Consider the following 13,542-nt stretch of genomic DNA (forward strand, 5'->3'; position numbering starts at 1 on the left):
AGGCAAAAAAAAAAAAAAACAAAAGGGTAGAAAGAGATGTCTACAAATACAACTAGTAGTCCTTTAAAGCCTTTGCAGTTCTCATATATAAACCCCACTCAAATTTAATGTCAACCACTCAGTGAAATTCCATTCTCAAATTAAAATTACTGACATTGCGTGTGTTAAGGGAGGTAACCTGGGTGGTGGTGCACACCTTTAATCCCAACACTCAGGAGGCAGAGGCAGGTGGATTTCTCCGAGTTCAAGGCCAGCCTGGTCTACAAACTGAGTCCAGTACTTGGAAATGGCCCCAGCTGAATGAAGTTCAGTGGACATAGGGGACTGCAATGGTCTAGCATGTGCCTCCTAGTCTAAGACTGGAGAGTATGGGTAGATCTCGCTACATGGAAAGGTTGGATATGGTGTTGGAGGGGCCTGTGGGTTGGAAGCTGTTAGGTAGAGTCCTGGAAGAAGCCTAGAAGTCAGTTTCAATAAAGATATGGTGGCCAGACTAGGCTGAGGCCGTGGATATGGGGCTAGGAGTAGACCTGGCAGGTTGGAGAGAGTGTAAGTGGGGAGGGTCAGGGAGACTCATTGAGCTAAACCCTGGAGAAGGATGTTAGCTATCTGTCTGGGTACAGAGGTTGGCTGCCTGTGGTCAGATAGTGTGAGTCCTGCTGGGAACCTCGAGGTTGGTTTGCATGCAGGCTAAGGTAGCAATAGGCAAGGGCACTGGATGGGCTAGATCAGGTAAGCTGGGGAGGAGGCATGAATGAATAAATTATAGACAGTCACTGGGATAGACCCTGGAGAAGGGTGTGGGAGAACTAGCAGGCTGCATAGGTTGGCTGTGAAGCCAGGACCTGTGAGTTGCTGGAAATGTTCTATATATTCTTATGGAAAAGTTCCTTTCTTCTTCATTCCCTAAAAAATCCTTGATTTGTTTTATGATGTCTTCAGAGAAGATAAATTGTCATTAATCAGATTGTAGCCAAATCTACAGTCTTGTGAGCATCTTACGGCTATTACTTCGTGGTCCTGAAGATTGAGTTTGCGGCCTCACACATGCTAGGCAATTACTCCACTACTGAGCCATACCCCTCACCCTCAAAGTAGTTTTTAAGTTAGAAGGAAGTTTTTGAATTAAAACACACTGACAACAGTCTATAACAACCAGTAGACATTAGATCCCATTATATTTTGAATTCTGGCTTTATGATCCAGGATACCATGTTGTTGGAACACTTAAGACAGTCCCATAGAAAATGCTACTTAACAGTTCTGGCCTGAATCTGAATTCCAGTGTTCTGGCCCCTGACGGCCTGGAGGAGCCTTTTGTCCTCTGTTTCTTCATTTCTGTCATCTACTACTTAGGGAAATGGGAATGCCAGTTGCTTTCTGGTTTCAGCACAGTTAATCCATGCTTTTCTTTCCCAGGGGGCCTTCTGGGGACTGATTCTAGGCTTCTTGATTGGAATCTCCCGTATGATCACTGAGTTTGCCTATGGAACTGGGAGCTGCATGGAGCCCAGCAACTGCCCCAAGATCATCTGTGGGGTCCACTATCTGTACTTCGCCATCATCCTCTTCGTCATCAGCGTTATCACCATCTTGGTCATCTCCTTACTCACCAAGCCCATTCCAGATGTGCACGTGAGTATCCACTTGAGAGCTTTCCCGCCCTTGATCCACAGGCCCTGGCTGCAGCACCCACATGAGCATCCCACACTCTACACGGCTGAGATACTTCCACCTTATCTTTGGTTTCGTGCAGAAGGATGCAGGATGAAAAACATTGCTGTACCAGCACTGTCTGGTTCAAGTCCTTACAGCCCAGACTTCAGACGAAGGGCTGTTCTGGAGCCTCTGCTCCCTCAGTGACAGCAACCAGTGAAGTGGGGACACTTGACAGGCAGCATAATACTAGATTAGAAATCTAGTCAAAGTTCCATGGCCAAATCATACACATCCCAGCAAGGAACACACCTCGTTACAAAAATTTCCCCCACTCAGGGAAACCTAAACTGTCATTTTCTTCTCAGCTTTTTCTAGTTAAGGCATTTTTTTTTCTTTTTCTTTTTTCGAGACAGGGTTTCTCTGTGTAGCCCTGGCTGTCCTAGAACTCACTCTGTAGACCAGGCTGGCCTCAAACTCAGAAATCCACCTGCCTCTGCCTCCCAAGTGCTGGGATTAAAGGCATGTGCCACCACCGCCCGGCCTAATTAGGGCATTTTTAACAGTATGCTTTATTCTGTTTTCTGTTGCTATAATTGAATGCCACCAATTAAGTAGATTATAAGTAATAAGTTCATTTCTCTCACAGTTATGGATGCTGGAAAAATCAAAGGTTGAGAGGCTTCATGAGGTGGGGGGCTTCTTACAGCATAGTAACATGGCAGTTGGTATCATGATAGACCCTGCATGTGAGAGAGAGGGAGGAAGGGTTGAAGGCAAACTTCACCATCTCTGTTATTTTTTATCAGAAAGGTTCTCCCATGATGGCAGTATTAAGAGGTAATTGGATCCCCTACCTCCAAAGATAATCTAAAGAAAGACCCCCCACTCCTAATATCGTCACCCTGGCCATGACATGTCACTCTACCAATGTTCACCCATTTCAAGCCTCTAGAAATCATAATACACTTATTCAGCTGTATATGCCATTGGATTAAAGTTCTTTCAGTAGATTTACCAGTTCAAAGAAGGCTATCCAAGAACAGACCCATTTTATTATAAGCTAAATAGTCTGATGACCCAACACGAAACGGCTTCCTAGTGTTCTCGGGTTTTCAGAAGGAACAGAGCTAGAAAATTAACCCAATTGTGTTAGTTAGGGTTCGCACAGCTGTGAAGGCACAGCATGGCCAAGGTAACTCTTAGAAAACGTTCAATTGGAGCTGGCTTACAGTTTCCGCAAGGTTTTGTCCATTATCATCATGGCAGGAAGCATGGCAGCATCCAGGCAGATGCAGTGTTGGAGAAGGAGTTGAGAGTTCTGCATCCTGATCGGCAGCCAGGATGATTGATTGCATGCTGGGCAGAGCTTGAGTACTAGGAGACCTCAAAGCCCACCCCCACAATGACACACTTCCTCCTACAAGGCCACACCTCCTAATAGTGCCACTCCCCATGTGCCAAGTTTTCAAACACATGAGTCTATGGGGGCCAAACCTACTCAAACCACCACATCAATCCAGCAGTCATCTGTAGAGAGAGAAAAGAGGTTGAACACAGAACACAGAAATACAAGCACCCATAAAATCCTTAAGAGACCTTTAACCTCACTATCAGATTATCAAGATCTGAGACAAACCTTAATATAAGACAGACTCTTATATATAACCCGGTTGCTGCAGATTCACCAGCTCGTCTTTCCCCAGCTCTGTGGTAGGGGATTTTATGTTGAATAAACCATTTTCCTGAATCTCAGCCTTCAGAAGTACTGAAGCTCTAAGCTTCCTTGTGAAATAGAGAAACCCACAAGGCATGATTGGGGTGGACACCATACATTGATCCTCTCAGACTTTGGCAAATTTCTACCTCACATTCTGAACTGTATCACAGAAGCTGCCCCTACTCTACTGTGTTGATATGGCTAATGTTTCTAGTTTTCATTTTATTACATATCTCATTTATGTGACACTGTTCAATAATAGGATCTTACAATGCTGGTGTGGATAAATGACTGGCTGGTCTTGTTTCTTAGTAGCAGTGCTGAAAGGAACACACTTACTAGGAGAAAAGTGAATTCATTCACACACCAAACATTTATATTTCAGGCAAAATTTTTTGATACCTTCATACATAAATATGCTGAATTTTGGTCATTTACACCATCCGTTACCATCTTTCGTCCTATGACTCTCCTCCTGAAACATTTTCTTTCCAACAAGCCTACTCTTTCTTTGAATCTCCTCTTTTGACCCACAAAGTTTAATTATTGTTGCTTTAATGGGAATGAGCAGAGAGTCTGTCACAGAGCATGGGGATTTATCACTGGCTATGCCGTTAAGAAAAGGACACTCCCTCCTCCAGTCCCTTTTGGTTGTCTAGAGTCCCTCAGTGTGTGCTGGGGTCTCATGATCACCTTCACCATTTCCTTGTGCATGGCAAAAGGCCCAAGCCTTGTGCAGGTCACAGTTGCACTGGGTTATGAACATGATGGTGTGGTGGTGCGTCATGTCTAGGAGACACTATCCCCAGCACCCCTCCCTAGCACTCTCTCACATTCCTCTGTCTTCTCTTCTGTGACACTCCCTGAGCCTTGGAGGCAATGATGCAGACGCCTTTTTTGGGATGAGTTGACATGGTCTCTTAGCCTCTATATATTATGATGTATAATATAGATAGGCTGTGTATTTGTATTCATGTTCTAACCACATTTAGAAACAATGTGTGAATGGGACAGATATCCATCTTTTCTTGATGTAGAGAGGCCATATTCTTTTCCTTTCTTGATTCATACTTTTTGTTTCCATAGAGTCTTAGCCTAAGACACTATCTGGTAATACTCTGCTTTCTCCACAGCTGTACCGTCTGTGTTGGAGTCTACGCAACAGCAAAGAAGAGCGTATCGACCTGGATGCAGGAGAGGAGGAGGATATTCAGGAGGACTCTAAGGACATGATGGAAATAGGTGAGTCCCTACGCCATTTGTTGAGGTCTTTTGAGGATGCTTTCAAAAGGCTCATGTCCAGTCCTAGGGACTGAGGGAGGAGCAGGGTGAAAGACAGATGCATAGATAGATGCCTTTGAGGACGTTCATCACATGGGTGAAGCTGAGAGAAGACCTCTCAGCTGCCTCACTTTTCATGTTTGGCAGAACTCAGTGAATCGGTGAGTGAAGAATTTGTTCTTGACTTGGAGCACAGTCAGGAGTCAGGGAATTAGGGCTTTGCTGACACATCCTGTGAACTAAGACAAAGATACACACAATGCTATATTCATTTCTGGTGACACTGGGGGGTATGGGACAGAGGCTCTGGGGATCTTACATCTTTCCACTTCAGATTTCTCAGGATTGAAAATTGGAAATTGGAAAAGTCCAATTTCTCTGGATGATTAAGATGATGCTTAGTGTACATAGATGTATTCTTTATGTGTTTTTTTTTTTTTCAGTTCTAGGGACCAAGCCTTACTTAGGTTTAGCATATTGCAAGGAAAGCACTTTATCTCTGAACTAGCCTACTCTAGCTCAAGGCTTGCCTTTTAAATTAAGTCTGCCTTCAAATTTCATGTTGTATCTTTTACTGTCTTTGTAGAAGGTGTGCACATACCACGAATACACATGTGGTGTGCAAAAGAGGTACGGGAGCCCGAGTCCATGTGCCTTATCTGGTACTGAAATGGAAGGCCCAATTCTGCAGGACAGTACTAGATGAAGCAGAACAAGTTATGAGTCTGGCATCAGAAACATACTTTTCTAGCTGTAGACCCACTAGGTATCTAAACTCACTATGTGCCTAGAGACTACTTACCCTCATCACCTCACTTTAGAGTTCTGATACATATATGCACTTGGTCACTAAAGCTCTGTTTTTAAAAGTGTGTGAGCTAGGAGTGGTGGCACACTCCCATAGTCCCAGCAACTGGAGTGCCAGACCCGCTACATATTTGGACTTCAAAACATAATACTATGACTTATAAAAACCAGGAGGTGGCAATTGTGAACACTGACCACTAAACATTGTGTTAAAACATGAAGCGGCACTGGTCTCACAGCTGGTGATGGGCAGAGCTGGCATTTGAAACCACATCCTTCTGTCTCCAGTGCCACAACTGACCTCTGAGGAGGGACTCTGTTCCCTTGACAGGCATCCACTTTGGGTTCATGCCCAATTGGATGGTTTGATTCAGCACTGTGAGCAAGCACCAGCATGTATTAAGTCCAACAAGTATTGATTATTGCTGCTGTGCTTTAGGGCCTGTTCAGAGTAACCTTTAGGTTTCTGATGGGTCTGTTGTGAAACCTTAGAAGAGGCAAGTACAGCCAGTTCTCTTCTGAGCCAGGCCAGGTTTGTTGCCATCCAGTGGTACAGCCAACAGGTACAGGTTCTGTGTTTCAGAGGTGGACTTATCATTTCTTCCTAAGTTAGTTGTCCACCTCAGTGTTAGCACCTCTCTCTCATCGTCTGTCATCTTGTCTGACTATTCTAAATCAAAACACATTTTTATTGGTCCTGGAAGAGATAAAGCACAGATGACCATGAGGATGCAGAATCCAGTTCTGCACTGCCTCACATGTAAACCCATTGGAGCATTGTATTTGGTCCCATCCTGAAAACGAGAGAGCTGAGATGCTGCTGGAGAATGAAAAATGCTTTGTGGTACTCTAGCTTCCCTGGAAACTCTTTCCTGTGCCTTTAGCCTTTGCATCTAACAAGCCCTTGTGTCTTTCTGTAGACACAGAAGCCCCCCAGAAGAAGAAAGGATGCTTCAGGAAGGCATATGACCTGTTTTGTGGGCTGGACCAGGATAAAGGACCAAAGATGACTAAGGAAGAGGAGGAAGCCATGAAGATGAAGATGACAGACACTTCTGAGAAGCCTTTGTGGAGGACAGTGGTGAACATCAACGGCATCATCCTACTGGCTGTGGCTGTCTTCTGCCATGCCTATTTTGCCTGAACCCTGCCTTCTGGTGTGGACTCGGCATCTCTGGAATTGTTATTCCCCTCAGACCCACTCTGTAGTGGTAAGGGGAAACTGGCCAGTTGTAAATTTCACGCATTCACATTCGGATAAAAGATGTATAAGTGTGATTATAGGCTTGCTGGAGGAAAGTGATTACATTGCTGTGAGCGTATGCATTTGAAGCCGGTGTGCCACACTCATCTGCCATGCCAGAGCTTTAGAAGTGAAGTTGACTCAGATATAGGAAAAGTCATACCAAGGCACAGAAGCCCTGTGTTGTCTGATGTCATTCTGTCTCAGGTATATCCCGCTTGTAATTATTGTTTATAATCCTTAAATACTATTTTTTAAAATTGTAGTCTGGTTCCTGTCATTTTCTATTTGACTCCTCACCTCTTCCTCCTCCTGTTTTTTTTTTTTTTCTAAAGAAATTCCCCTGCCATCACATCCCTCCCTCTAGATTTAAAACTAAAAAAAAAAAAAAAAAAAAAAAAAAAAAAAAAAAAAAAAAAAAAATCAATTTGACAAATGGAAGAATGCCCAGAAGCTGAGGATAGGAACCCTGTCCTGTGAATTCGTTCTTTAAAGTGGCAGTCTCAAAGAGACAGTATTTACTTGAACAGGGTAGGTGACTCACGCCAATTAGGGGTACAGCCAGTCTTGAGTAGTGACAACTTTTTGGTCTTTAAAACATGCCCAGTGTATGTCTCCTGGTTTGTTACTCTTCTCAGTGGCTCAGTGGTCACTGCACCTCAAGTGCCTTAGCCACTCATGAATGTTCTCCATAAATCTTATGGCATTTATTGATGGGTGCTACCTGACACTTGCTTAGCTTTTATTTTGTTTCATTTTGGTTTGGTTTGGTTTGGTTTTGTGGCTGCACAAAGTATGCCAGTGGTGTCTATTATGGAGTGGAATGCATTTTCTAACTCTTTGTCTCTCTGCCTCATGGTGCTGATGGCGACACACAATACACTCTTAGAAGTTGACATTACTTGATAGGACAGAGTAAATGCACCTGCAGAGACATCCACCTTCCCCATGAAAAACACTTCCAGGAATCATTGAAGTGATTAGCCTCTTTCCCAGGTGTGCACATGGCCACAAAGATTACCTTGTGAGGTGTCCTCACTGGCGACCACCCACTGACCAGACTGAGGCCTTAGTCATAGATGGTGGTTTTAGCTGGGAGAAGACTGTTCATGTTGAGCTAGTTTCCCATGGGAAAATAATTTTCATTTAACTTAAAATCAATTAATTAATTAAAATTATACTTTCAAAATCTCAATTATATTGTAATATTATCCCATTGAAGCTAGGAAATCAGCAGGTTATTGTAGAATGGTTTCAAGTTAGAAAAGAGCTGAGTAAGGTGTTGGGCATAGAAGTGGTTTCGAGTGTCAATGGATGGTTTGTTGTTATAGAAGAAAGAAAACCTGGAGAGAGTTGTTTAAGGTATTTTCTTGTTCCCCTTAAGCTGTGCTGAGAAGAGGGGAAATTGGAGAACCACTCATGTCCAGCACACTCAGGGCATGGGCTCAGGGTGTTCAGGCTCAGGTGGGTTTTGTGCTAGGTTGTGAGTCTTGAGAAGGGGCGCTTGGGAATGGAGAGGAATGTAAACTACCTAGATTGGTCTGGTTTCATAGCCAATGATTTACTGTATATATTGTAATAAATTATTTTGTCTGAGCTGTGTGCTTTTCCCTGTGGAAGTGGAAAGTCTTGGTGCTTGTAGGAGAAGACACTTTGAAAAAGAGGATGGAAGACACATAATAATGTGTGGGCAGATGCTGTCTTCAGGTGTATTATAGTCCTGTTGGCTAAAGGGTATTATGTTGATAAAAATAAAAACATAGAAATTCTAACAGCTTTGAAACTGCAGATAAATAGTTAACCTAATTGTTAGTAATCACACACACACACACACACACACACACACACACACACACACGCACACACACACACACTTGAGCTATTGAAAATAATAACCAAAACCAGGTACAGAGGTGTGACCCTATACTCTCAGGTACTGGAAAGGCTTAAGTAGAAGGAATGCTTAGCACAAGAGTTTGAGATAAGCCTGGGCAACATCACCATATCTGAGCTCAAGAAATCTGTAGCTATTCAGAAATACAGGAAATATAGGCTGCCCTTTGAGTTCAGACAATGTTGTAAGATTTTGGATATTATTCCAGATTACCCTTGGAGGACAGGGAGTGTACCAAGTCTTAGCTCCCCACCCATGGTCACCTCTGAGGCCAGGAAAGTGTGCCAAAACTTCAGCCTCCCACCTGTCTTTATTCCCTAAAACAATTGGTTCTTAAGGAGTGACTGCGTTTTAGTCGTCTGCTGCTCTATTACCATAGTGAGTTTATCGCTGGATTGTGACTATTGTTGCAGGCAGTAATCAACTCTCAGGAAATACCATTTCCACACAGTTCCAACGTAGTCTCTTCTGAACACCAGGAAAGCTTCCACAGAAACAAGGGGAGCTGAATCAATAACAACACTTAACCAATGACTAAATTCTGTGCTAGTAGATCCCAGTACAAAAAAAAAAAAGGTCAATCCTATTATATCCCTCAATGAGAGCAACTTAATGAAACTAGGAAACAAAACCAAAAGAATGACTATACATATGTTCAAAGAATTCAAAGAAGGCACGAACAGACTCCTGAGTGAATTCCAAGAGAACACAAAGCCTGAGTGAGCTAAAGTCAATTCAGGATGTGGGGGCCATCGAGCTCAGTGATGTTTGTAGGAGTAGTTCTGGGCTGTTCACAACCTTGGCAAAGAAGCTGCCTTTTCTTAGTGGACAACAGAGTGCAGAGACAACTGATCAAAGACTGAGTTCCCAACAGTACGTCAGCCATCTCTATCACCCACCCCACTTCCCAAGGCTCAGAGAACACCACAGAAAAAGAACTGGAAAGGACATAAGGTCTAGAGCAAGGAGGAGTGTTGTGAAATGCAGCCTCTAGGACATGACATGGCTACTCTCCAACTCACAGCAGCTGTGACAAGATCAAGTTAGCCGAAATTTCACATAGATCAAACAGACGATCTTCAGGCCTCAGTCCTTACTGAAGAGCTATTGGCGGGTTATAGCTGCTTGAGAAGAGAATCGCATATAGACACACACACACACACACACACACACACAAGCACACAATAAGCATACATATCTACACACCCTCATACACAAATATACACACACACACACAGAGGCACACACAGACACACACAGAGAGACACACATAAATGCACACACTCATACACATAGACACACAGACATGCACACATGTCCCCCAGTCTCTCTTAATACACCTATCTTCATTCCACAGAAAGGCTGGGGCCTTCACTGCTCCAATAAAGCAGTTTCAACCTGGTGAAATGGAGTCTGTGTACTTCTCTGTACCACTTTGGTACAGGAAAAAAGAGTTCGAGGCCAGACTGTGCTATCTATCAATTTCAAGCTAGCCCAGGCTCCACAGTGAAACTTTTCACAAAGAAAGAAAAGGAAATACTGATTTTTATTTTTTAACCAAATGAGTTAAAGAGCAAAACAACAACAAGCAAACAAGCAATGTAATTTATGAAATGTTTACTGGACCTAAAGGATAATGTGTCTTTCTCCCAAGTGTTTAAAATGAAACAGGGAGAGAAATAAAGAAATCGATCACTATGGACATCTAAAACCTCAGTGTTCCAAGTAAAGGACAAGTAGAGCTGGGTTCCAGAGGAAATAAAATGGCTCAAGTGCAACACATGCAGGAATAAAGACTGTTGGGTATTTACAAATATGCCTCCCTGTACCACTTTAGGGTTTTATTGCTGTGAGGAGACACCATGACCATGGCAACTCTTACAAAGGACAACATTTAACTGAGGCTGGCTTACAGTTCAGAGATTTAGTCCATTGTTGTCATGGTGGGAAGCATGGAAGCAGGCAGGCAGACATGGTGCTGGAGACAGAGCTGAAAGTTCTACATTTTGATCTGCAGGTAGCAGAAGGAGACTGTGTGCCACACTGAGAGGAGCCTCAGCATAGGAGAACTCAAAGCCTGAATTCACAATGACACACTTCCTCCAACAAGGACACACCTACTCCAGTAAGGCCTCACCTCCTAATAGTGTCAATCCCTGTGGGTCAAGCATTCAAACAGATAAGTCTAAGGGCCCATACCTGTTCAAACCACTACAATACTTTAAAGGGTAATATTTAAGGGTCCTCCCTCACTGCTCAGCTGATTGGAGGACCACCAAAAGTGAATTCAAGCTCATGTCTGGATACATAAGGAGAAATGAAATTAGAAGTTACTTTTCAAAGTGAAGTCAGAAGGAAACAGAGCTGAACTAAACATTAAAGGTGACAACGTTAACAAAGAAACCCTCCTCCACTCCATCAACTGCTCAAACAAGCAAAGGCATGGCATTTGACGGTTTGTGGTCACTGCCTGACACAAGTTCTGCAACTGGGAAAGTCTAACCCAGTCCAACAAAACAAGGTTGTCCTATGGGAGAGCCAAAGAAACAGCCAAGGAAACAGAGTTGGGAGGACCCTCAATATCATCCAAAGGGACAGGTCAGAGAGGACACTTTAAAAAGCTGGGGCTGGAGAAGTAAACTGCTCTTAGCTGAGAGCGCTGCCCTTCCAGACAACCTGGGTTCAAACCATGGTGCGTACACATGCATGCATGCCCAAGGAAATCTTAAGAGCTAGTTAGTTTACCACAAAAGACCCTCTTCTCATCCCCTGCAGGGCTGTTTTGAACATGTGTGGAGTAGCACAAAGAATGCAGTTGCAGTTGCTCTGTTTACCCAGCGAGAGTTTAGAAAGGGACTTCAGATGTTTACTATTTCACTTACAAGAAGTCTGAACTGAGCAGGGTCAAGGCTCACATTTCCAAGGGCTCGATAACTCCAACAAAGTTCCCTGCTCTACAACCTGGGCTCTCAGAATATTGGCTTGCACTCTTCGGTCAAATGGTTGTCACTTTTCAGTCTCGATATTCATTCAAAGAATACTTTTTCTCCATTCTCCTTCTTAGAGAAATGGTTGATTCTAGGAATAGGGCAGAAAATATACAGTCTGAGGCCAGGGCATCTTGTAGTGACAGAAAGCAAGGATGTGCTAATCATGAACACGCAGACACACCCAGACACACACATACACATAGAGACAAGCATGTCACTCAGAGTGACAAAATTGGCTAAAATGAAAGAGCCCCAGTTGACAACAATGGACTCTTTGAACTGAGTCACTAAACAAAGCACTAGGCTGGTGAGATGATTCAGTTGGTAAAGAAGCCTGCCACCAAGCCTGGTGGCCTGAGTTTAACTAATTCCTGGAACCTTGGTGGTAGAAGGGGAAAACTGACCTCTGAAAGTTATCCTCTGACTTCCATGTGTTCACACATATACACGCACGCAGGCACATGCACAACAAAATTAATAAAGATAAAAAGCAAAGCATTTAAATATAACTCAAAGAATAAGATATCTGACTCTCAGCTGATATAAATAGATTCCTAAATGAATTCAACCAGAGGATAGACACAGATACTCTGCAATAGGAGGAACCCTGAGCTGGTGGTTTTGTCAACAAGACACAACCCTAAACATATCTGGGAAGAGAGAATCTCAACCAAGGAACTGCCTCCCTTAGGTTGGCCTGTAGACAAGTATTTGGGGGCATTTTTTTTTATTGATGGTTGATGGAGGAGAGCCTAGACCACTGTAGGTGGTGCCTTCCCTGGACAAATGATCCAGGGTTGTATAAACAAGCAAGATGAGTGAGCCATGGGGAGCAAGCTAGTAAGAAGCACTCCTCCATGGCTTCTGCTTCTGTTCCTGCCTCCAGGTTCCTACCCTGACTTCTGTCAGTGATGGAGTGTGACCTGAGAGTTGTAAGCTGAAACAAACACCTCCAATCTAGTCACTTTTGATCATGGTGTTTATCACATCATTAGAAACCTAACGCAGGTTTCTTCTGGTCCCACAACACCCAGAGGAAGTTCCACTCCCAGGCACTCTAACACACCCAGGATCAGAGCTGAGGAGGATATAACATCTGTCCCAACACTGGGAGTAACTGGGACCAACGGGACTAGGCACACAGGAACTCTGCCAGTCCAGTGGCTCAGGTTCCTTTTGGTCTGTCTGGGCTGGTGCCCTGAGCAGACCTTGGGCGCAAGCTCCGCAGCCAGTATCACAACACTCAGAGGAAGCTCCACTCCCAGGCTCACTAACACACCCAGGATCAGAGGTGAGGAGGACACAACATCTGTCCCAATACCGGGAGTAACTGGGACCAGCAGGACCCAGGCATACAGGAACTCTGCCAGCCCAGTGGCTCGGGTTGCTTCCAGTCTGTCTGGGACGGCCGGTACCCTGAGCAGACCTTGAGTGCAAACTCTCCAGCCAGTCCCAAAACACCCACAGAAAGCTCCACTCCTAGGTGCTCTAACAAGCCCAGGGTCACAGGATCCCAGAATCACAGAATTGCAGAGACAGCTTGACTCTGAGGAGTTCTCACAGTCAGGATCACAGGAAGGATAGGCTCCAGTCAGATTTAGCAAGGGCAGGTAGCACTAGAGATAACCAGATGGCGGGGTGGGGGTGGGGGCAAGCATGAGAATATAAGCAACACAAACTAAGGTTCCTTGGCATCATCAGAACCCAATATTCTCACCATAGCAAGTCCTGGACATACCATCACACTGGAAACGCAAGATTCAGATATAAAATCACATCTCATGGTGATGATATAGGACTTTAACAAAGACATAAATAGCACCCTCAAAGAAATACAGGAGAACACAGGTAAACAGCTAGAAGCCCTTCAAGAGGAAAATCCTTTAAAGAACTACAGGAAAACTCAATCAAACAGGTGAAGGAAATGAGCAAAACCATCCAGAATCTAAAA

At 43.9% G+C, this 13,542-nt stretch overlaps 1 protein-coding gene across 1 annotated transcript in view; it reads left to right on the forward strand.

Annotated features, from left to right (window-relative positions):
• Nucleotides 1-6,972, forward strand: part of Slc5a1 (solute carrier family 5 member 1) — a 66,621-nt gene extending 59,649 nt beyond the window's left edge. Inside the window, exons 13-15 of the mRNA XM_031337868.1 lie at nt 1,420-1,635; nt 4,510-4,618; nt 6,385-6,972. Of these exons, the coding sequence (XP_031193728.1) occupies nt 1,420-1,635; nt 4,510-4,618; nt 6,385-6,608 (549 nt within the window). The 3' untranslated portion in view covers nt 6,609-6,972. The remainder of the gene's footprint in view (nt 1-1,419; nt 1,636-4,509; nt 4,619-6,384) is intronic.
• Nucleotides 6,973-13,542: the final 6,570 nt, after the last annotated feature.

This window comes from Mastomys coucha, unplaced genomic scaffold (genome assembly GCF_008632895.1).
Source record: "Mastomys coucha isolate ucsf_1 unplaced genomic scaffold, UCSF_Mcou_1 pScaffold22, whole genome shotgun sequence".
Taxonomy (NCBI): Eukaryota; Metazoa; Chordata; class Mammalia; order Rodentia; family Muridae; genus Mastomys; species Mastomys coucha.